This window comes from Podarcis liolepis (assembly GCF_965112155.1).
Source record: "Podarcis liolepis genome assembly, chromosome: 2".
Taxonomy (NCBI): Eukaryota; Metazoa; Chordata; class Lepidosauria; order Squamata; family Lacertidae; genus Podarcis; species Podarcis liolepis.
In genome coordinates this window covers 3,012,390-3,037,033 of record NC_139555.1, presented here as the reverse complement: position 1 = coordinate 3,037,033, position 24,644 = coordinate 3,012,390, and the positions used below count along the sequence as shown (strand labels likewise).

Genomic DNA, 24,644 nt, shown 5'->3' with positions numbered 1-24,644 from the left:
GTGGCAGAGGGAGGCCAAAGTGGTATCTTAGGTTAGGAACCGTTTCAGGTTAAGAACGGATCTCCAGAACGAATTAAGTTCTTAACCCGAGGTACCACTGTAGTGCATTCATGATTCATTTTTACAATCAAGCGGTAAATAAATTTTAAGAGACAGATAAATAAATATTGCTGCATTTCCAGTGTCCCATAGCTTCTTGCTGAAACCTGCTGTGACCTATTTTTATATCGCACATATTCTGGGCAGCGGTGGGGTGGAGTTTTTCCTGAATTTGTTGTGCTATAGTGCAAGAGTGCCCCTCCAAATGGCAATAATGTGGTAGCACTGGTGAAGCATCGCAGGAAAACTAAAAGGGGAGGTGGGACTGAAGTATGGACAGTCCAACATAAACCTACCACTGAGGCACTATTCTGCATTGCAACCAAGGGGCGTGGGGTGCAGTCTGCCCTGGGTGTCATAATGCCGGCTGAACCCAAACCCCTTTTGCACAAATAAAGGCTGGTGGGACCCAGAGAATCCTGTTTGCCCTTTTAAGGAGGCTCTGCCCCTAGAGGTTGCTCTGAGGGGCTTGGAGGGCAGTGATTCCTCCATCCAGCCTTGCGCACCTGTGCACCAAAGCAAGTGAGCAGCGGCTGCTGCGGCTGCCTTCCTTTTCCTCTTTGCCTCCCCTGTTCATTCATGCCGTTCCCTCCTACACACCATGGAGCGTGTTTAATCAACGCGCACCGAACTACATGGGAGCTGCCAGGGCTTTGATCCTCCTCCCCTCGATCTTCTCCATTCTGCCCCCACCCATGCCTCCTCTAAACACACACACAAACAGGTCAGTTCCAACGCCATCATTTTCATGCTTGCATTGGATTCCTCTCCTTCCGTGTCCCCCCGCCAACCTTCAGACTGTAAGACCCCCAAACCCTCCTCTGTGTGGAACAGGGACTGTCATCTTTGACGGCCAAAATGCACCTCTTTATTTTAAAGCTCTCGCTGACCACCCCACCCCCTGCTTCTTGCCACTAGGTTCCATCATCCCTGACCACTGGTCCTGCTAGCTAGGATAATGCGTGTTGTGGTCCAACAACATCTGGGAACCCTAGGTTGAGAAAGGCTGATCTGTAGAGTTGGGTGTCTATGTGCAGGTGAATGTTCCTGTCACGAAGGAGTTTGGACTAATTACATTTAATATGTGACAGTTCTGTGGCCCCAATTTGGAGAAAGTTACATTTTGGTCATTTGAAATCCATGGGACAAGTGGATCACATCACAGCTAATGTTGAGTGAAACTACTAGTGCATTCTTAAAGATGGTTCCTTAGTAGGAATTCCATTCAGTTCAACTGGATTTACTTCAATGTAAGTGTGTGTAGGACTGTAGCCTAACATTCTCAGGATAGGATTCTATGAGCAGAGAAATTACCATGGCATGTGTGCATCCCCAGGGGCAGTTCTGTGTGATAGCTGTGGATGCAATCCTGCCCTTAATTATGCATGAGTTCTATACCTGAGTAACTGGAGGCAGGGTTGCAATTGTAGAGAGATCCTACTTTACAGTGAAATATATACATATCTACTCAGAAGTCATTCCCATCCAAGTTCAGCTGGATGTGCCTCAAAGTAAGTGGGTATAGGATTGCAGTCTTATACTGTAATCCCAACCCCATTTAACTGTGAGTGAACCTCATGGAATGACATGGGACTGCTTTTTGAGTAGCCATCGCTAGGTCTGTCACAGCAGAGCTGTTGGAGTGAGCTCTGCTTTCCATCTCCCACTGACAAGCAGAATGGGACAGATGGATTACAGCCTTAGTTGCAAACATAGGCTAATGGAGCCAAGTTTAATTGACAATGTGAATGATCAATAGATTAATTACATGCTATGCAATCAATAAATATATGTAAAACTCTGCAGTTATGCTATCTGGGTTTATGATATGGAGCAGGGAAAGAGTAGAGGAGGGAAATGAAAGCTAGAAACATGGATGTAAAGGAGCATAAAATGAATTGAAACAATAGAGTCATTAATAGTATTTTTTTTAACTAGATATGTCCTTCTAGATGCCATTTTTCATGAAGTTTGAACCATTAGTTCTACAGCCATTTGAACTAGGAGTAGCTACCATTCTCAAGTTCATTCAAATGACAGAAAATAATATGACATAATTTGCTCAAGTTTTATAGAAGTATTTGCTAGAAATCTATTTGATAATAATAATAATAATAATAATAATAATAATAATAATAATAATAATACTTCTATTATTTATACCCTGCCCATCTGGCTGGGTTTCCCCAACAGAATACTAAAAACAGAATAAAACTTCAAACATTTAAAACTTCCCCAAACAGGGCTGCCTTCAGATGTCTTTTAAAAGTCAGATAGTTGTTTATTTCCTTGACATCTGATGGGAGGGCGTTCCACAGGGTAGGCGCCACTACCGAGAAATATTTGAATGACTAGTTGGGTCTCGAGCCCTGATTAATTATGTTAACGGTCAAGGTTCTACACACTACCTGGCCCAGGTGCATACTGGTGATCTTTTTTGTATTGTATTGTAGAGGCAGCATAGCCGTGTATGAAAAGTATAGAGAAAAGTCATCCTCATAAGCAATAGAAATTAGAAGCAATTACAGTGGTGCCCCGCAAGACGAATGCCTCGCAAGACGGAAAACTCGCTAGACGAAAGAGTTTTCCGTTTTGGAGGTGCTTCGCAAAACAAATTTCCTATGGGCTTGCTTCGCAAGACGACAATGCCTTGCGAGTTCCTGCTGGTTTTTTCCCCTCCCCCCCTTTCTAAGCCGCTAATCCGCTTATCAGCTGATCCGATCAGCAGATAAGCCGCTAAAAGCCGCTAATAGTGCTAATCCGCTAATCCGTCAATGGGCTTGCTTCAAACCGCTAGACGAAGAGAATCACAGAACGGATTCTTTTCGTCTTGCGAGGCACCACTGTATGCTACAGGTACCATTAGGCATGCAATTCTCAAGTAAATGTATAGAGTACTTTCCCCCCCTTGGGTTTGACAATTAGTCTACAGAGGCATGAAGTCCCTGGTGCTTTACTTTATATTCACTTGCTAAGTACTGAAGTACTAAGTACTTTGTGGGTTTCAGCACCAGATCAATGAAGACAAGGTGCAGCTGCTGTACAGGGTGAGATGAACTGGCACAAGGTGGTTCTGTCATTAGGCAGATAGGCTTGAAGCCACTCTATCTCCCTGCAGAGAATGCAATCCTAGGTTAAAAGTGAGTAGTTGCAAAGTAGCTTCCTGACATTTTTGAGTAAGACCTGATTATATAACTCCTGCTATTTCCATAAATGATATTTTTACTAGAGGCTTATGTGAATTGCTGAAACAGGGACACAGCCTAAAAGGTAAACACAAATATATGAATATATTGCCATTTTTAGGGCAATTTCCTGTTTGCTTTGAGCCTTATTTCAAATCTCTGAATAGTTATTCTAAAATTCGGTTTACATTGCTAGACATCATGTGAGAGGAGTTTTTCAAAACTAAAATTAACCATGAGTTATCTTAGGTCCACTATGAGTCAAGCTCGGCTCTCTGGCTTGGCCATCTTGTCAATTGAAAACAAAGTAGCAAAAGGAATTGATTTTGATTATGTGATTTCAAAATTTGCAGAGAACAAAGTTAGGAAAAAAACGGTTTTAAGTGCTTATGCTCACCACGTTAAGTAAATAAACCAGAAAATAACACTTGCAACTGTAAGCATCTTATTTTTCCTTCTTTCAATAATTTCAATGTGGGGGCAGGTGACAAGAAATTTACTGCACTGGGTACCACCTGACTTTGCTACGCCACTGATTGCAACGTGGCATTGCTGGGGAGCAGGCCCAGAGAAGGGTGTGACATGGGGAGATTCCTGACAGCCCCATACGACTGGAGGGTCACAGTTAGCCCACGGGCCACAGACTCCTCACCCTCGCCTTAAACCAACCCTAAGCACATAGAACGGAAACAACCACAGATTCCTACCTTGTTTTAACTCTGCCCACCCCACCCCTTCTGGTTCTGCTTCCTGTGCGTCAATTTCAGGTTGGAAGCTCCTCAGGGCAGGGACTTGCCCTCTTGTGCTCTGTAAAGCACCATGAATATGGCTGGTGCTATATAAAGAATGGTGATTATGAGGATACCATCCTTCAAACTGGGAACGGCAACTCCAAAATGGTTCGGATCTTTCCACCCAGGTGGCTGACATTTCGCAAGAGCAGGCAAAGGCACCCTGTTTCCACTTTAAAACAGGGCATTTTGACACCAAACAGTCAAAGCATAGGACAGAGTGGTGACCTCATAGAGGAGGCATGCGCTCGCCAGCACTGAGCTAACAAGACCCACACATAGCAAGGAGTGGAATGGAATGTCGGGCTGTGAGAGTTTCTGCTGCTGCTGCTGCTCCTTCACACACTTGAAGGGGCCTTTGGGGTGGGGTGGGGTAGGCTTATAAAACTCCCAAGGAACACGCATCTATGTGCACAGAATGCAAATTGAAGTGATTATTATATGCCACAAAACAGCACCGTGCCCCCTATTTTTTCTAACAAACTCCTCTTTGCTCTTACCTTGGCTTCACATTTCTTGTGGCTTGCCACTTTGCACACTGCAAGAAAAAAACACACTTTCAGAAAAGCTATTCCAGATCCACACCTTGTAACCTTAAAGATGGACTCTCTCTGATGTGCAATTAACAATAAGGTATATGGTACAACAGTAAAGCACATTGAAGAGCACGGTGCGGTTATTTAATCACCACGTGGTTTCCTTTTAATTCTGCTGTCCTGGATGCTCTTGTTAACTGAATGACAACCCTGGCTTCTGTGTTTCTTAAACAGATGGAAAATTATTCATATTGACTAGGCCTTTTGCTTCTCCGCTATGAAAGATGAGGAAGACTGGGAGGACTATATCTGGACAGCTCTTACCTTTACAAACAAGACCCTGGGTCTCAATGGATTCTTTGCACACAACACAGGCCTTTTTCTTCTTCTTAAATACTTTCTCTTTGAAGGTGTGAGGCTCGGACACCTTCCCGGGCTGAAATGACAAACACAGGGTCAGGGATTTAGTATGGGGGATCGCTAAAATAAAAATATCTGTTCATTGCACAAACAGATACCATGGACATATGTCTGTGAAGCCACAATGTAAAGATGTGAAGAGAACAGCTGTGCTGCTGTTGAAGGTACTAAAATGCAGACATGTTACAATGCAAAAGGCAGTGAGGGCTGATCCATTTGGGCAAAGGGGGCACTGCCCCACCAACCTCAGTCTCCTCTCAGCAAGTGCCCACCTGCCTTCTTACTTACATCCAGTCCAGGGGGTGGTCATGGCTGCCAGCTTCATCCTCCTCCTCCTCAGTTTCAGCCTGATAACAATCACTTGACGGCTAACAATCACTTGACGGCTGGATCATATAACCTCCATGCAAATTTTGTTGGTTCATTTTTTAATGCAAAGCTAAATAATTCACACTTCCCGAAATAATGCATGAACACAGCTATTCTTCGAAATTAGCACTTCTACAAATTCTGCTACGTACTATGTACAAAATGCATATGTTAGGAGAAATTGTGCATTAAAATGAATGTATTAGTGGGGGGAAACCTCTTAAGATTGTACCTGACATCTGCAGTTTTTATACGTATTATATTAATTCACTTCATTGTAAGCAAAGGGTAGCATCTTCTTTAGTTAATGAAAATATTCTTTTAGAATAGGTTGATCTAACCAACTAAGGTTGTAAAGCTAACCCCTCTTACAAGGAAGTAAGCACCGAAGAACTCAATGACACTTACTTCCAAGCAAGTTAAACTGTTGCAGCTCTCAACTAACTAGAGATGGATCTGATCCAGCAAGACAATCCTTATACGAATTAAACACATTCAGACATACCCGCTGGGGAGGAGAGCATTTCTGTGTGCGTGTAAGGCCCAGACTCTTAGAATCATAGAATTATAGAATCAAAGAACTGTAGAGTTGGAACTGAAGAACATGAGCAAAATCAGTCCAATCCTTTGGGGAGGACACGCCCCCCCCAAAGTCCAACGACTGCAATGAACTTTCGTGACATACACAGAACTTTGCTGAACATTCCTCCATAAGCTGCAGGCCCAGCCTAATCCTGTACAGATAGAAGGAATGTGCATGCTAAGGGTCCATTAGATGAATCTTCCTGGAATGGCGGGTCCCAGGTCAATGTTCAGTGTTCTGCTGGAATGTGGAAGAAATACCTACACTCATTTGGAATGTATAATCTTGACTACATGGACGGAAGATAGCAGTGATTTCCCTCGCTAACTGAAATTAGGGTGAAGAGCAGATGCACACATTCACCTTGAAAGTGACCAGGGGCTGGGCGTGGAGGGTGAACAAAGCCCACTGCACCAGCCAAACCCTTGTCGCTGCTGCCAGGCGCAGGGCACACAGTTCACGGGGCCGCACTGCGCTGCCTGCCCACCTGTCCATGCAGATGGGAGCCCGGCTGGCCAACGCGACCCTTGGCAAGGGAACCAGGGGTACACCAGCAAGGCTGGGCCCTGAGGCCCAGAGACCCCCAGTGGCAGGCAGGGGAGAGGTCCCTGTGGGGGGCACCTGGTTCATACCCCCTTAAAACCATGTGCTTGGGGCTACAGCCCCCTGGTCCTCCCCACACCATGCCACTGCCCTGATGAACAATTTCCAGCAGAACTGCACATTAAAATTAGTGAGGGCTCAATTGGAAAGGGCCACAGCTAAGTGCTAGAGCATTTGCCTTGCACATAGCAGGTCCCGAGTTCAATCCCCAGGAATTTCAGGTGGGGCTGGGGGGGGGACTCCTTGTTTGAACCCCCAGAGAGTCATTGGCAGTCAGTGTTGATGGACCAATTGTCTTGCGCAGTTTAAGGCAGGCTATGCTGAAAATGGCAGAAAGGGGTAGAGTCTCCTCCCCCTTTCTAAAACATCTTGCTCAACTTACACAAAGCAATTTCCCCATCACCACAAGCAGCAGAGAAATTCACAGTGGGATAATGTTGGGAGTCTATACCAGACATTATCAGTTGCAGCGCCACATTCTCTGCAGCATGTAGTTTACCCCTTACAAGATATATCTTTTTTTAAAAAAATGAGTGCTGGGATAGCTCAGTTGGTAGAGCATGAGACTCTTAATCTCAAGCCCCATGTTGGGCAAAAGATTCCTGCACTGCAGGGGGTTGGACTAGATGCCCTCTGCCTCCCCCTCCAACTATAATTCTACAATTTAGTTGGCTTCCAGTGGTGCTTTTATTATTGCTTATTGGTTTTAGCTACTACTCCTATGACTTTGCTGGAGGCTGAACTTTTGTTACGATGGCTTTCAGGTGTTTGTGGGGGGGGTGGTGGTGTTTTTTTTGACGGATTCATTGTAAATTGATATGAGTGCCCCAGGCAGAAAAAAGACATCTAAATGTATGCATAGAAGCAAGCAAACAAATACACTGGGGATGACAGGAATTTCCCCAGGTCAGTTTGGCAGTGCCCCTGCATGCTTTGTTTTTTAAACTTGGCTCACTGTGCCAAGCTATTTCACTCTGTAATCAGCTTTCTGCAAGAGATGTGTTCTGCTCGCCTTGTGGTCTGAATGGCGTAGTTTGCTTTTTCTTGTGGGGTGCTGGTGGATGGCGAGTTCTGACTCATGGCCGGGGGATAAACTAGGTGGCCTTTCAGGGGTCTTGCAACCTCACCATTCTTGTGAATAACTGCTTTGAAGAGAAATAGTCATCTGGGTATGCTTAAGAGCAACTTAAACAAAATCACAATATTTTACTCCGGTTTAATTAAACTGGAATAGCCACACTATCACCATTCTTGGCTCTATAAACGAAAGTGAATCTCCTTTCTACACATTAGTAGGAACTGAAAGCTGGTTTGAGGAATCCCTGAGTGATATACCGTACTTCAAGATATGGCAGTACTAAGCTGCAATTTGAATACACCATAAGTTGCTTTGCAATTTTATCAGATTCACCTTGTTGGGCTGATGTGGAGGGCTGTGTATACAATGCCCTTCCTTCTCCCTTCTTTAAAGCAACATATTCGTTCCAAAGGAAATTCTGTGATATAAATTATCCGAATCCAATTGTGTCTACTTTATTGTTGTTCTTCCATTATTTTGCATAATTCATGTTTCTCTGTTCCATTTTAATTTATTCTGAAACTAAGTAACCATTTTACTTTAATGATGGCATGTACAGGTAATTACAGTCGCATGAATGCAAATATTTCCTTGACTATAGAATATAATCATCATCCTGTAATAAGACTATGCAATCCTCTGTGTGCCTACACAAAAATCCATTCCATGGTATTTAATGGGGTTTACTCCAAGGTAACTGCATAAGCTGCAGCCTAATTACAAGGTTTATATCAGTAGAAGAATGCATCCTATTCCAGTAATAAACAATCAATGATTAATTAATTTCCATGAAAACAATAAGTATTCTGCATCTCTTAATCATGGTCAGCCATGAGGCACAGAAGCTCAAGCGCTGTCAACTGGAAATAGTATTGCGCAACATCTCTAAGCTTTGGAGACCAAATGCTTTGAAGCATATCTTTGCAATGAAGAGAGCTAGAAACTTGAAGGATGAGAAATGGGTGAAAAGATTCCATTCATCTTTCTGAAAAGGGTATGAGTTTCTCAGGAAGCTGAATTCTGTTTCCAGTATCACATTCTGCTGTTTATCTGCAGTTGTTCAGAACTGAGTGCACTCATATTCTTTGAAAGTTAAACTCAGCTTGTTTATTTCTGAAAATTCCAAAAAGTGATCAGAAGGAATGAATACTTTCACCGCAATTCATCAGTAAGAGAGAGTGTTTCTGCTCAAAGATTTGTGATTTATAAATATTAGCAATGAACAATATATATAAGAAGGAAAGAAAAGTATTCGTATTCCCTGACAGCTGCTGCTGCTGCTGTTGTTTAGATATCTTACCGCTTCATCATGAAGTCCCAGGGAAGGTTAGAACAATTTTAAAATACAATATTCAAATGCATTAAAGCAAATTATATTCAAAAGAACAGTACAGTCTAGACCAGCGGCAGTCAACCTTTTTATACCTACCGCCCACTAATGCCTCTTTCTTGATGGTAAAATTTCCTTACTGCCCGCCGGTGCTCGATGGAAGGAGGATTCAGCTTGTGCCATTGGAACCCCCTCCCACCCACCCAGAATCCTGAAACGCCCACTGGTGGGCGGGAGGGACCAGGTTGACAACCCCTGGACTAGACAGTGCTATTCTTCTAGAAAAAGAGGTTCTGGAACTCACCATGAACCCCTCCCTCATTCTCTTAGAATGGCAATGGTGCCCATCTGAGAGGTGCTGGAACTCAGTTCCACAGTTCCAGCTGAAAAAAAGCCCTGAGTCTAGAGAATACTATGTAAAGAGAGGGTATTTTTTTTACACGCACCATCCATGACAGTAGGAATTCCTCAGCTGACAAGTTTTACAAATGACCTTCCCTAGCCTTCTCCCCTTCTCAGCGCCCCCCTCAAAATCCCCATTCCTGGATTCTGAGGGCACTGAAGCTTGGATTACCCAGAAATGCAACAGCTGTCCTGCCGGAAATGGAGCTGCATTCCAGTCATGCAAATTGGGCAGTGTGTGTGTGTGTGTGTGTGTGTGTGTGAGAGAGAGAGAGAGAGAGAGAGAGAGAGAGAGAGAAAGAGATGGATGGATTACCAGCAGAGCCTCCCTTCCCCTCCCACACATCTCCATATGGTGCAGGGAGGAAAGTGTGCATGGTACGTGGTACATTATAGAATATCGGCAACCCAAGCAGTACACACACGTGTGTGAGAGATGTCACAACAAAGACACCTTCAGATATTGGGATCTGTACTCAGAAATCATAATCATACCTCTTCCTAGGAATCTCACCAGCTACTAAGTTTTCTTGCCGTTAAAATTGCCTGCAGCTACAATATGCGCAGGGCTGTCCTAAGCCAAGCGATTGCACTGTGCCTTTGACACGTTAGAGGAATATAGGGACATGATTGCAAATTGACACGCACCTCCATTCTCAGCCCTAGATCACTTTGCGAAGCGCACCCCCCCCCCCCCGCTATAGCATGTTGCTTAAGGCTCCTTTCTCATGTGCTTTGCTGCTGTGTGTGGAATTCATTTATGCTGCAATGGGGCCCCCCAGATGGGTGTGTTTTTGGATGGCTGTATTCTTGACACAATAGTAGTGGTGGATTTGGGCTGGACCATCCGCACTTCATTCCACTTTATCTAATTGCTCTGCAATGCTTCCCCAATGTTATTGCGTTACTGCAGTCGGAGGGAGGAGAAGCCTTGCACTGTGGAGCTCTAAAGCAAGACCAAAACAACAACAATAATCCTGGAACATATGTGGTATAAAAAAGTTACAGGATCTTAGCAAGGATTTACAGGATATGCACTGATTGGAAACAAAGCCATGTCTGCCCCAAAACTTCTTAAGGCACAAACAGTATTGAAAGCAGGCCCCCACTGCCACCATCTCCAGAGAGCTCTGGGGGCCTGGGCCCCTACAAAGCTTTTGCTGTGGGTGCCCGGTCTCCACCCCCCACTGCCACCCCCCCTAACGCCCGCCGCTGCACCCTGCTGCATTACCTCTGGTGCTCCAGAGGCAACTGGACTGGGGCCTGCGCTTCCACCATGGGGCCTCTGTTGTGGCCTTTGGTTAAAGAAAGACTACAATCTTGCAATAAAACTGGGCACTGCAGCAAGGAAAAGTGGCATATTTGGTTCAGGGGAGGAATGGCAAATAAGGAGGGGTATAATAAAGGTTTATAGAAATTGCACATGGTGTGGACAAAGTGGGTGGAAGTTTCTCTCACTCGCTCATCACACGAGAACCTGAAGTCATCCTACAACACAGAGCAGTGGGAGATTTAGAGGGGAAACTACAAAAAGTCTTCTTCACACAGGGCAGTGTTATGGTAGGGTTGCCACACATCTGGGAATTCCCAGACATGTCCTCTTTTGGGGGGTCCTATATGCCCATCCGGAGGGAATTTTACATCCCTTGGGGAGTTGGACAGCAAAAGCCAACCCCCCTATTTTTTCTATAACAATACTGCAGTCTGGCCAAAACATCTGGAAGGCAACCGCTGAGGAAGGCTGCTGTAGGGACTTGAATCTTAAAAGCAGAAACATTTACTCCTAGCAAGAAAAGGATTATTCAGGCTGCAGAATTTGTAAAGTGGGGGTCAAATAGAGCACACTCAGCTCCTAGCGGTGGTGGGAGTTGCACCCTCTTAAATGAGGCCTGAAAGAGGAGGAACAGGCAAAGCTGCCCAAATTGCAAGTCCGCCTTGCAAAGAAAGAAGGCTTCCTGGGACATGTAGTTCTTTCAAGGAGAGCTGAAGAGGGCTCTGTTTCAAAGCGTGTGTACATAAGCCCTACTGAATGAGCCAATTCACACTGGGCCACAGCATGGCCGGCGGGGCTATAAATAACCATGAATCGCCTGCTTTGTTGCCGAGGTTCTTAACTGTGAAAACAAGTTATCTGTTTAAAAGGGCAAGACGCAGGAGCTGCTGGCCAGCCCAGGTGAGAGGCCAAGGGGCAGGAGCCCAGCAAGAAGCGGCTGTTTGAAGCTCCAAGGGGAAAGGCCTCCTTCCAACCCCCTCCCCAAAAAGTAAAGAAACAAACTGAACTCGTAACAGATGAGCAGGAAGGACCTGCCCTGTGTCCAAACGGACTGGCCGAGAGTCACAAGGCCCAAATCAGCAGGCACCAGATGGTCAGATGCTTCTCCACTCCCAGTCAATGCAGTCAACAAGCATGAGCATCTTCACCCGGCCTCTGCCAACCTGGTGCCCTCCATGATGCCAGCTGTAGTCAGTGAAGGCTGGGTTCACCTTTTCCCAAACCCACCAATAATCTGTCGCAAGATTTCAGCAAGGCTGTTTTTAAACGTTTGTTCCCAGCCCTTTGACATCTCCAGGTGAGCTCCAAAACCAGAATAAGGCCGGCTGGGAGAAAATCGGTGTGGAGAGCGAGCGAGAAAGAGAGAGAGCATTTTCTGTGTCACCTGAGGGATTTGGTTGTGGGAAGTTCTGCCTCCGGCAATGTACTTTCCCCTCCAAATGCCCTCCCCTGCATACTCTCTGCCCCTGCATTCGCTTTCTCAGCAGATGCACCCTTAGGAGCACTCATTTGCCCAAGAGACTTATTGATTCTGCCTTCACTCCTGTAAAACCCAAGCTGCCAATTGCTTTTCCACCCTCTTTCCCAACAACACAAGTGCACCCCTTCCTGCCACCTGAGAATGCCGGCAAAGGGCTCTTTGCCCCTCTGTTGCTGCCTCTGCCGGGTCAGTCCCAGAGGCTCTGCCAAGGTCTTTTCCATGCACACTTCACTTTCTCCACTGTGCCTGCTTGGGGCACAGAAGAGAAAATGCTTGCCACCCTCTGCTCTTGTTGTTAATGTGGGCAGAGCTGTGTTGAAAAAGTCCCCTTTGCTGTTGCCTTCTTGGCTCACAGGGGAGAAAATGGCCAGGCGGGAGTGTCCTTGTGACACTGGAGGCCGGTTATGGAGACCTCGGGGGCTGGGCTGGACCCTGGGGGTCTCAGCTCCAATATCTGATGTGTAGCTTCCCAAGAAAGCCCCTTGTCCCTTCAGAGGCATTTCATAGATGGTAAGCAGGGAGTTCCCAAAATAGGAGGCGAGTCACATGGAACCCCATCCAAAGTTAAATTCATTTTTTCCACATATGTTCTGTCCTGCCCCCAAAGGAGCTCAATGCTGGATGCATAGATCACCTCCACCTCCCCCACCCCATTTGCCCTCACAAGCCTGCAAAATGGGTTAGGCTTAGAGGTTGCAAAGGTATTATTCCCAGCCACCTCAACAAACTAATTCCCAGGATTCCTTGGAGGAAGCCATGTGCTGTAGCTACATGGTGTGGCTGTGACTTGAGTAGGGATTTGAACCTGGATCTCCCTGGTCCTTGTCCAGCACTCTGTCGAATGATGCCACAATAAGTGCTCCGTGTCCCCTTCCCAGTATAGTTTTTGCACTACCCTCTTAGCACAATATGGGCTTGCCTACCCCAGTATGGGCTTACTACATGCCCCTACCCCATGCTTGAGGCATTGCAGTCAGCTACCCAATTGCCAGCATGCGTGCTCATTGCAAAGTCCTAAACCATGAAAACAATGAAATGCATCAAATGCACCTTAAGTATGACCCACCTCCTTTTTTATAAACAAAACTTTTTCTGCACCACACACTATCTCCATGCTAAACTGGAATAATTACCAGTGAACACCATCACAAACATGGTCTAGAATTTATACTTTACCCATAGCAAATTATGCGCTGGGAGCACAGGTGTTCTGGTGAAGCTAGAACTGTGTGTCTCACAACTGAATGAGTGTCTCATCCTCTGAATGACCTGCTTATTCAGCATTCAACCCAATTTGCTTGTACAAAACTTATGCAGCAGATAGAATATATCTGGATTTTATAGAGCATTTGTTCTGATTTGTTTACAGGCAGTTATACAACTAAGAACCATTCTGGTTTGCTTGCAGGTGTTTGCATGCCTTCCTGTTAAACAGAAGTGGCTCACCAGGTAGAGTGGTATGCAGCTGCAACACTTGCTTCACAGCAGGTGGGTCGCTGTTGCTTACTGGGAAGAGGAGGGATGAGAGGGCAAGGAGATTGGCACAGTGCAAACACACCAGCAGGAGAACCAGATTGGTTCCACCAGTGCATGTGCACAGTGCCAAACCTCCCCTCTCCCTTTTACCTTTGCTGGTTTCCACACACACACACACACACACACACACACACACACACACACACACACACATCTTCCCTGGGTGTTCTTCCAACCTTCTGGAGCAGATTTGGGAAGGTGCAGGGGCAACGCAGGGTGGCAAAGGGAGAGCGGAAGTTCCCCTGCATGGGCAGAAGTTGTTATGCCGGTGCAACTACTTTGCTGGATGCCACCCTTTGCAACTGGCATCCATTCATCCATGAACTCACGGAATGAGATTTCTACCATTGGAAGAATTAAGCCCTGGTACATCTTCTTGTTTTCCCTCAGTGTAATGGACTAAACAGCCCTTACAGTGTGCACACAAGTGCAAAAAGTGAACCAAAGGGACTGGGTAAGGAACCTTTGAAAGCGTCATTAAAATGCGGAAAATGTGCATTCTAGAGATGGGGGGATTCAATTCAGTTCATTTTTAAAGGGGAATCTTCCAAATTCGCACTTCCCGACATGCTTGTCTGAACTTTACAATGCACTTGTCCAACCACTTTCACAAAAATGCATATACATGGGGGAAATCCTTGCACAACAAGGGTGTACATCAAACCTCATACAAAAAAAAAAGTTTATATCAAGAAATTTGCACTAAAATGCTGGTTATTTATTTTTCATGCTCATGAAAATTAAATAAATAAATCACAAATTGCTGCAGAAATGTGGAGAACCAAACTTTAGACTGGGAAAACGAGACACAGAAAAACAAAATGGGCCGGTTCTTCCATCCTAATATGCACATATACATATGCATACACACAAACACACACACAAAACACAGCTAGGCATCTTTGCAATGGCAAAATCAGATACCTAGTATCTCTTACCAACATGCTGAAATCCACACCAAGCTGGGGAAGGAAACCATCTGTTTGGCTGGTGGGCTGGTCCTGGCCACAGCCTCTGCCGGCGGGCAAGGAGGTTCACCAAAGCAGGAACGGGCTGGGCAGCGACTCTTACATAATCAGGGCCCAGAAGGAGCTGCTGCAGCATCCATTCCCCCTCCTTCCTTGCTCTCAGTGAGTCCAGAACAACATGTTTACTCACTGACTCAGCCACACAGTGCCGCGCAATGACTGCCCGGTATTGTGTGCCAGTTGAGAGGTGCTTTCCCCAGCTACACAACATCCCAGTCATGTGAAGGGTTGTGTTTACACTGCCATGCACACCAATCCAAATCTGGTGCCAAAGGAACAGAAATCTTACATTCTGGGTAAGTTATGGAAATTAAAAGACAGCCTTAGCAGAACCTTTTCATGGTATGGCAAGTTAAACTCTGGAGACGTATTTGGGACTATGACAACACATTGACTCACTAACTCACATGACTCATGTTTTTATTGTTCATACTGTATTCTAGGGAATACTGTAATGCATTCCCTAGAAAAATAATTGAAAACTGAAAATCCTATTATTGTTATTATTATTAAGAATCCAGAATGGTATGGCAAGGCTCAGGAAGTGAGCTTTGAAGGGGATGGAGGTGGCTATTCAGACTGGGAATAGATGGAAGCAGGCAGGCATTAAGGGAGGTGACTCAACATGTTTCAAAGGTAAGTGGTCCAATCTCTGGCATCTCCAGTTAAAAGTGTGTTGGGTAGCAGTGCTGGGGAGAACCTTCTCCACCTGAGACCCTGGAGAGCGGCTGCCACTCAAAGTGCACAGAAAATGCCCTGAGGAAACCAACAGTCTGATTCCTAAGAACAGAAGGAAAAACCCTGCTGGATGAGGCCCAGGGCCCATTTAGTCCAGCATCCTGTTCTCACAGGGGCCAACCAGGTGCCAGGGGGAAGACCACAAGCAGGGCCTGAGGGCAAAAGCACACGACTGGCTTGTGTTGTGCACACCCTTCTTCCCTCAGGGCAAGAAAGATTAGTGCAAAGGGCACAAATTAAGGAACTGGAAATTTGGGGGAAATGAGGTGTGCAGGATGAGGACTCTGAAACCAACCCAATGGTCAAACAACTCTTCAACTTCTGAATATATCCCGTTTCCTCTGCCCCTCCCCCTAAGTTTACAGGCAGTCAGGAAGGATAGAAAGGAGAGCAATATTGAACCTATCAAAGGAATAAAAGGTGGCAGACGCCAGAAATCTAGCTGGTGTTTTCTTTATCCACCCAGTAAAACATTTCATGGGAGTGGTGGTGGCATTTGGTTTCTTTTACAGGGCCCTCCAGACTGAGTATATAATGCTACATGTCACAGATGCAATAGCAGCGGATGCATCAGTGATGAATTTATACTGGACCATCCATGCATCATTCCATTTTATTAGTTCTGCAATGATTATCCAGTGTTACATATTATTGCCATCAGGAGGGGCACCTTTGCACTACAGTACAACAAAAGTGTTACAAAAATAAACACACACACACACACACACGAGAGAGAGAGAGAGAGAGAGAACATTTGCAGTATGAGAAGTGATAGGATTTCAGCAGGAAGCCGCAGGACATGTCCTGAGTGGAAATGAAGCAGTATGCCTGCCCACCAAATTTTAGAGGCGTAAACAGGATCAAAAGCAGGGTTGCATATGACCCCCCAACACCATAATGAGTACAAATCATCATGAATGCACGAGAGAAAAGGTTGTCTGGAGGCCCCTAATTTTTCTCTAGCTGCAGACTAGCCCCGTGGGTGCATCCAGGGATGTAGCATGGGGAGGGCCAGGGGGGGGGATATAGCCCCAGGCACAGAATTTTGAGGGGCTGGAAACCAGACCCCCCCCCACAAGGAACCCCGCCCTGCCCTATCTGCTAGCAGGGGTCTCTGGGACCCAGAGCCCAGTATGGTTTTGCTACCACACCCCCGGCCCCCTCACTGAATGACCACCTGGCCAGTGTTGGGGGGGATGCAGCCGCCAAGCGCTGCGCCAGCCAGTTGGGTTCCCCCCTGTGCAGGCAGGCGACGCAGCGCAGCCCTGTGACCCCTCCAGGCCCAGTGCCCACCTTGCAGTGTTGGCGGCAAGGACTGGGCTGGCGTGGTGGATTTTGTTCACCCTCCATGCCCTGCCCCCAGTCCTGCCCAGCGTGCACACATGTATGCATGCACACCCCGGGCACCAGCAAAGGACGCAACACCACTGTCAGCATCATCATGGTTTGTTTGCAGGGAGGTTACACATCAAATTGAGCAATTGTTATTCCACACTTTCCAGTGCATCTCTTTATCCCACTTTCTTTACTACAAATAGCATGTGAGTGGCCGCCAAGACCCTATAACACCGTTCCTGAAAGACCTACATTGGCTCCCAGTACATTTCCAAGCAATTCCAAGTATTGGTGCTGCCCTTTAAAGCTCTAAATGGCCTTAGCCCAGTATACCTTGAAGGAGCGTCTCACCCTCATCATTCAGCCACTGAAGTCCAGCTCTGAGGGTGGTTCGCTCACTACGAGAAGTGAGGTTACAGGGAACCAGGCAGAGGGCCTTCTCGGTAGTGGCACCCACCCTGTGGAACGCCCTCCCATTGGATGTCAAGGGAATAAATAACTATCTGACTTTTAGAAGATACCTGAAGGCAGATTCCCTGTTTAGGGAAGTTTTTAATGTTTGATTCTATTTTTAATATTCTGTTGGGAGCCACCCAGAGTGGCTGGGGAAACCTGGCCAGATGGGCAGGATATAAGTAACTACTACTACTACTACTACTACTTCTACTATTAATAATAATTTTTTGTTGTTGTTACGAAGGAAAGCCAAATCTGTTTTAATTGCATAATTTGAACTTGCTGTTATGAGACTTGAATCCTGCACACAAAATAGTGACAGTCTGGAAGCTGTCTGAGGCCCCAGCTGCAGAAGCCTCTGAGAAACTCACTTCCTGCTCCTCCAGACAACCAATTTATTGAGCATTCATCCCAATTAGCTTGCACAAAAGTTCATGTAGAGGCAGAGGCAAACCTAGGCAACCTTGACCCTTTGCAAGTGGATGAATTGGCACCTGGGAAGCCAGGAGAGGCCATGGACCAGACACTAAAAAAGTTTGCCTGGCCGACTGAGGGGCGCCTGCAGGACTGCTGCGACGGCCCTTGCCAGCAACCAGATTCCTCCACCAAGTTGCCCACTGGCGCCTTGGCTTCTAGCCAGAGTGGAGAGGTATGATTTTTGTGCACCTCTAAGACTGCATCTTTTAAGGGAGCGGGTGGCACTGTGGGTTAAACCACACAGCCTAGAACTTGCCGATCAGAAGGTTGGCAGTTCGAATCCCTGCGACGGGGTGAGCTCCCATTGCTTGGTCCCTGCTCCTGCCAACCTAGCAGTTTGAAAGCACGTCAAAGTGCAAGTAGATAAATAGGTTCTGCTCCGGCGGGAATGTAAACGGCGTTTCCGTGTGCTGCTCTGGTTCGCCAGAAGCGGCTTAGTCATGCTGGCCACATTATCTGGAAGCTGTCCGCAGGCTCCCTCAGCCAATAAAGCGAGATGAGCACCGCAACCCCAGAGTTGGTCACGACTGGACCTAATGGTCAGGGGTCCCTTTACCTTTAAGACTGCATCTCAACTTACGGTAATTGACTATTTTGATTTGTTTGTGGGGCAGTTATATGGAGATAGGATTTGCTTGGCAACCACTAAAATAAAATAAAATATAACGCCCATCATCACAATATCTCATGGCAGTTCATATGGTAAAAATGCAGGTTAAAAGCACAAATAAATAGTTAAAACAACAAAATAATAGCTCCCCATCCCACAAACACATTTAAAAGACTATAGAATATCAATCATCCGAAGGCCTGGTTGAAGAGGAACATGTATGCCTGGCACCTAAAGATATATAATGAAGGGGAGAGCATTCCACAAACTGGGGGGGGGGGACTGCACAAAAGCCCCGTTCTCGTGTTGCTGCCATCCAGACGTCACATGGAGGAGGCACCCAAAGAAGAGCCTCAGATAATGAATGCCGAGTCCAGGTTGGTTTATATGGGCAGAGGCAGTCCTTGAGGAACTGCGGTCCTGAGCCATTTAGGGCTTTGTAGGTCAACACCAGCCCTTTAACTGCACCTGGAAACTAATAGGCAGCCAGGTGTAATATGCTCAAACCGTCTTGCCTCAGTGAGCAATCTGGCCACAATGGGAGATGGGCTCTTCTCAAAGCAGCCTTCCAAAAAACCGAGTTGCTGACCAGAGCCACAGATCCTCCAGAGCAGGGGTGGGGGGACCTTTCTCAACCTGAGGGCAACATCCATGCCAGTGATGGAAGGCGCCAGAGGCAAAAGTGAGTGATGGAAGGCGCCAGAGGCAAAAGTGAGTAGAGCAACAGCTATGCAGTTTAACTTTGTTGATTTGTTACACACACACACTTACAATTCTTCATCCAGGCAAACTAGAGGCATTTATCAGAGCTCAATTACTTATTCCAGCCAGGCAAAATAAACTCAGGGAGGGTGCAGAGCAGGGCTGGTGAGGTGCATGGCATGGGAGGAGGGGGAGAATCCTGGGGGCCGGAAAAAGAGAGCTGCATTGGCCATAATTCGGCACAAGCCTGAGGTCCCCAGCCCCTGCTGCAGAGTGTACCAAGACTATGTACGCATGTCCTATCCATGACAACCAGCTAATTCGTGGGGACCTACAGCACATTATCTCTGACCTCCTCCTGCATTGCTGCAGAGCTTTGCAAGGGACGGGAGGTTCCCACCCAGCAGAACAGAGTGTTCCATAACTCAGGAAACCAGATGGGAATTGGTCAAGGCTTAAGAATAGCAGGCTGGGCTCCAGAGGTCAGGAACAGGACTTTTTTATTTATTTTAGGGATCTGTCAAGATATCAGTGCTTTTAAAACCGCTTCCCCAGCACAGCTGACAGTTTGAGAACAAAACTAAATTCTGCTTGCTTCATTGTGCCCTGCAGATCAGTTTGCTGGAAATACCCCCCCTCCCCCCCGCAAAATATATCTCATCACAAAAAAGGAAAACCAATAGAGTCCATTTCCCTTTCCTGCTTTATGATTATTGTCATTTCCTGGTTCCCACCCACCTCTTTCCCCTGGTGTAGGTTTCCCAGCACTGCTTGGAATGAGCTAGTGAGCATGTGGGAATGTCTTAAGAACCTGGAAATGTCTTCTTTTCTTTGGCTTCAAAACCCTGTGCATCAAATTGCTGGTTAAGCAAAACCCCATGTTTTGCACATGAAGCCTAAATCAAAGCCTTGGAAGTCTGTCTGAAAGACTGTCACTTTAATTACATTCCCAGGAAATTCTACATAATTGTTCAGAAACAGCTACCACAAAGGCAGAGTGATCGGTGAGGATTTTACAATTTCAATACGTAATAAGTAGTAGGGCTAGCCACCTTTCCAGCTCAATCTTACTCGTGTTTTGCAGGGAGGAATACAAGCACTTACTGGAACATTAGGTTTGCACATCTAAAGTGGATTAAAGTGCTCTGTGGCCCTGGGGCAACTAACCCACCTGTTAAAAAAGAACCTGGCTTTTGGGAAAGCAACAACAATTGCAAGGGAAACACATTTGAAAAGAATGGGGTGAACAAACGACTAACAGGAAGATGTGCAAACATCCCACAAGCAAATCAGGATGAAGATGAATGCTCATTGTCATATAACTGTCCCACAAACAAATAAAAATTAATGCTCAATATAGACTAGATATACAGTAATCCAATCTCTGTGTAAGCCTTTTGCAAGCAAACCAGGGCAAGCAAACAATAAATAGGTACCGTGACCTGGAGGGCTTCTTTGTGGTTTGGAAGGTGACTGGAAAATGCACTGAAAAGTGTGGGATGAATAATTAATGGGAATATGTGTAAACACCCTGAAAGCAGATCAGGATGCATGCTCAATAAATACTGGACTAAGGGTCCATCCATAGCTAGGTTTAATGTGGATTGTAAATCACCTGTGTCTCCTTTATCTCCATGTGACATTTTCCTCCAACTACTTTTTCCTCCCCAAATCTGGAGTGTCCCTATGCAATTGATGTAGCTTTCTTAGTCAGATTTTTCAAAGCATAGGGAATCTCTGGACTTAGGGAGTAGAAAATGAAGGACAGCAATATCTAGATGAGAACAGCATAATAATAATAATAATTTATACCCCACCCATCTGACTGGGCTTCCCCAGCCACTCTGGACGGCTTCCAACAAAATATTAAAATAACATAATACAACAAGCATTAAAAGCTTCCCTAAACAGGGCTGCCTTCAGATGTCTTCTAAAAGTCTGGTAGCTGTTGTTCTGTTTGACATCTGGTGGGAGGGCATTCCACAGGGAGAGTGCCACCACCAAGAAGGCCTTCTGCCTGGTTCCCTGTAACTTGGCTTCTCGCAGTGGGGGAACCGCCAGAAGGCCCTCGGAGCTGGACCTCAGTGTCCGGGTAGAACGATAGGGGTGGAGACGCTCCTTCAGGTCTACTGGACCGAGGCCATTTAGGGCTTTAAGGGTCAGCACCAACACTGAATTGTGCTCAGAAACGTACTGGGAGCCAATGTAGGTCTTTCAAGACCGGTGTTATGTGGTCTACATGAATGAGGGAAAATTAAAGGAGATGCAAGGCATTCCCAAACCACATTAAACCCAGGTATGGACAGGGCCATAGTCTAACCACCATATAAGCTTTGTGCAAGCAAATCAGAATGAATGCTGAATTCATCAGGCCGTCTGTAGGTGTGCATAGGACTCCAGCCAGGTAGCCTTATCCTATGCATGTTTTTTTTTAAAGTGTCACTGAGTTCCGATAAGCATGTTTAGGATTACAACATTAATCGATTAATCACAGATTAAAATCCTGACACACACACACACCCTCTCAATTAACTGGTAAACCTGACAAGAAGCAAAAATCCCAGGACCAGCAGCTCTTGCCACACAGCTGTGCCAGCGCCAGCCTTCCTGTCCCAGATCAGTTGAAAAAGAAATGTAAAGAAGGATTTCCCTTCTGGTCTGCTTCCAAACCCAGCCAATGGAAGTTATGAAATGTCAGCATTTTCAGCCCAAGAGAAACTGCTTCTTGCAGGTTCTCCAAGGGAATACTTCCCACTTCACATATTATGGCTTATAAGCATACACTTAAAAGATGAAAAACATAACTCTAACATACAATGAGTGGGATTCACCTAAGGCAGCCCATCAGTGATAGATCTGCACAGGGACTCCAACTCACAAATGGGCCTTCTCTCCTCTCCTCTCCCCTTGCACCCCCGGAGGGAGGGAGGAGGACTGCTCCATCTAGCAACTGCAGTGTTTGCGCTGATGGAACACTTGTGTGGTGTTGAGTTCTAACCAATGGGCCACTGGGCCTACTCTCACCATAGAGCCAAGACAGGCTGCACTCTGTCAAATGAACACTCAAGAAGTAAATGCAGCCTGGTTTGTTGCCATGCTAAAATATGAAATGGCTTACCAAAGGCATCTTCATTGAGGTCTTGAAATATGCAGCAATGTATATTAATCAGCCAACAGTTCAATTCATCCATGAAGATTAAATATATTTAATCATTTGACAGCCTTAGCATCAACATGCAGGGAACATCTTTGCTTCATTTGTTTACTTGTAGATCCTCACAAAGTTACAATTCCCAGCACCCTGAACAAACTACAGTTTCCAGGATTCTTTGCAGGAAGCCTCGTGCTTTATATGTATGGCCTAAGTCTGCTTAGCCCATACGAGTTTTCCCTCAGTGCTCCTTTCCCCAGAATAATCCTTGAATCTTGTGGCTGCAACTGTCAGCCAATAGCCTGGAGAAACCCAGGAAGCAGGTAGGTAAGGAGCCAAGCACATATGCATTAAAGGCACAGAGGAGCAAACCTCTGCCTCTGCCTAGGTCATTGCTCAGTCTTAGGGGTCATGCTAGAATCTGTAGCTGCCTGGAACCACGACTCCAGTTGTCCCCTTGTGTTATCTGACCTCAACCAAACTGGTAGTTGCAATGTGACACTCTGGCCATCAGCTGCCCAGGAGCTTTCTCCTTTTGCAAGCTCCTACAGTGACACCAAGAAGCTGGGAGTCCCTACCACTAGCTCCTCTGATCCAAGAACCCCAGCTGGCCCCTAACTACAATAATGCACTAGCGCAAAGACAGAGGGACTCTTGGCAGGGAGAGGGTTGGGCTCCTCCTTCCATCCTGCACCTGCCACAACTGACTCAGGCAAAGCCTCGCACACTGGAGCTGCCCAGCAGAGCTGCATCATGCACAGTAGCTACACTTGTGAAAACTGCACTTAGGTCTTGCATAGCCTCTCCACAAAGGGCCACAAAGCTGACCAATGGTCAACCGAAAGCAACTGGTGTGTGTGTGTGTGTGTGTGAGAGAGAGAGAGAGAGAGATTGGATGGCTGAGCCCTTAGGGTCATTTCAGAAGGAGCTAAACCAGCCTAGATTTGCAGTCTCATTTCCTGTTTACTCAGCATTCCCAGATCTTCTGGAACGCTGGCTAGAAGATTTCCCTGCCAGGGGAGAAAGGCCATGCCTAATGAACTCTTGGTGGAAAAACATTTTAAAATAAGCCTGTGAACAAAATGTCTGCTGCTGCTGCTTCCTCAGCCCCTCACAAGATGGATCAATGGTCTGACTCAGTACAGTGGTACCTTGGGTTAAGAACTTAATTCATTCTGGAGGTCTGTTCTTAACCTAAAACTGTTCTGAGGTACCACCTTAGCTAATGGGGCCTCCCGCTGCCACTGCACGATTTCTGTTCTCATCCTGAAGCAAATTTCTTAACCCGAGATACTATTTCTGGGTTAGCAGAGGCTGTAACCTGAAGCGTCTGTAACCTGAGGTACCACTGTATAAGGCAACTTCCGATGTCCCTGTGTACTTTAGGCAACAAATGGGGTGTGAGGGCAGGTGGTAGCTGTGTCCCCAAATCCAACACAGGACCCACATCCTAGGGTTGGTTTACACACACCACCACTTGCTTTCTCTACACTTCAGGGCTTGCACGTGAATGTGCAAACTGGCAGCGTGAACTAATTCTGTGTTTGCAAAGGTGAGAGGTGTCTGTGTCCCACCTGTGGGGATTTGATCTCTGATGGTGCCTTCAGTGTGGGCAAGCCATCATAGCTTGGCATCATGGAAGTCCCGTGACTGAACCAGAGCTGTTTTTGTATCCCCGCCATACCAGAGTACGTACTTCAAAATCAGACAAGGGGTCATAGGAAGCTGCCTCCTCCCAGAGCACTTCAGAAAGAGAGTGAAAGAGGAAACAGGGCTGCTACATGCTGAAGAGGCATGTTCAGAAATGGCTCAAACAGGCTGCTGTGGCGTTTGGCCAACCAGCTTTCACCCATCTGGGATTTTAAGATCTGTGTCAATAAAAAACAAATGTCAAAATTGGTTCCTAAGCTTCTGAGCACTATCCATCAGACAAACCTCTCAGTCCCCAGTAATTTAGTTTCACTAGGTCCCTTGCAGTACCAAGGAGAACAAAAAATTAAACTAAAGTCAACTGCCCTTATTTTTAAGAAGGGGAAAAGATTTCCTCATACTCCAGAAGAGTAGTCACGTTAAGTCAGCTGAAGAAGAAGAAAAAACAAGCAAAACAGATTCTTTTCATAGTTTTCTAAAGAGAGAGACAGAAATTCTTTTGCAGCAAACCGCATGGGGGCAAGCAGATGTTGGGGTTTGTAGGAAACCAGTGTGGGGCCCCAACTCAGATCAGGAGCACCTTCTGGAGCGGGAAACAGAGAAAGGTGGTTTTTACTGTCAGACCAGAGGTCATCCAGCACAGTCTACACTGTTTCAGACTGGGAACACTCCTAGTCTCACCTGGATATGCTGGGGATTAAGCCCTACCTGGATATGCAGGGCAGGTGCCCACCACAAAGCTGAAGCCTTGCCCCTCGGGACCCTGAAGCTGTTTTTTCTTCAAGAAGTATGCTTTTTAAAAAGTTTATTAA

General features: G+C 46.1%; 1 protein-coding gene across 9 annotated transcripts in view; it reads right to left on the bottom strand.

Moving 5' to 3' along the window:
* TNS2 (tensin 2) overlaps positions 1-24,644 on the bottom strand; it is a 125,580-nt gene that overhangs the window by 57,514 nt on the left and 43,422 nt on the right. For 6 of the 9 annotated variants that reach the window (XM_083486080.1, XM_083486086.1, XM_083486082.1 and 3 more), the window contains exons 2-3: positions 4,936-5,047; positions 4,576-4,613 (exon numbers count right to left, since the gene is read on the bottom strand). In XM_083486080.1, coding sequence (XP_083342206.1) covers positions 4,576-4,613; positions 4,936-5,047 — 150 coding nt within the window. Of the gene's footprint in view, positions 1-4,575; positions 4,614-4,935; positions 5,048-14,609; positions 14,827-24,644 lie in introns of those variants that run through there. The other 3 variants (XM_083486081.1, XM_083486085.1, XM_083486084.1) reach the window with 3 other exon arrangements.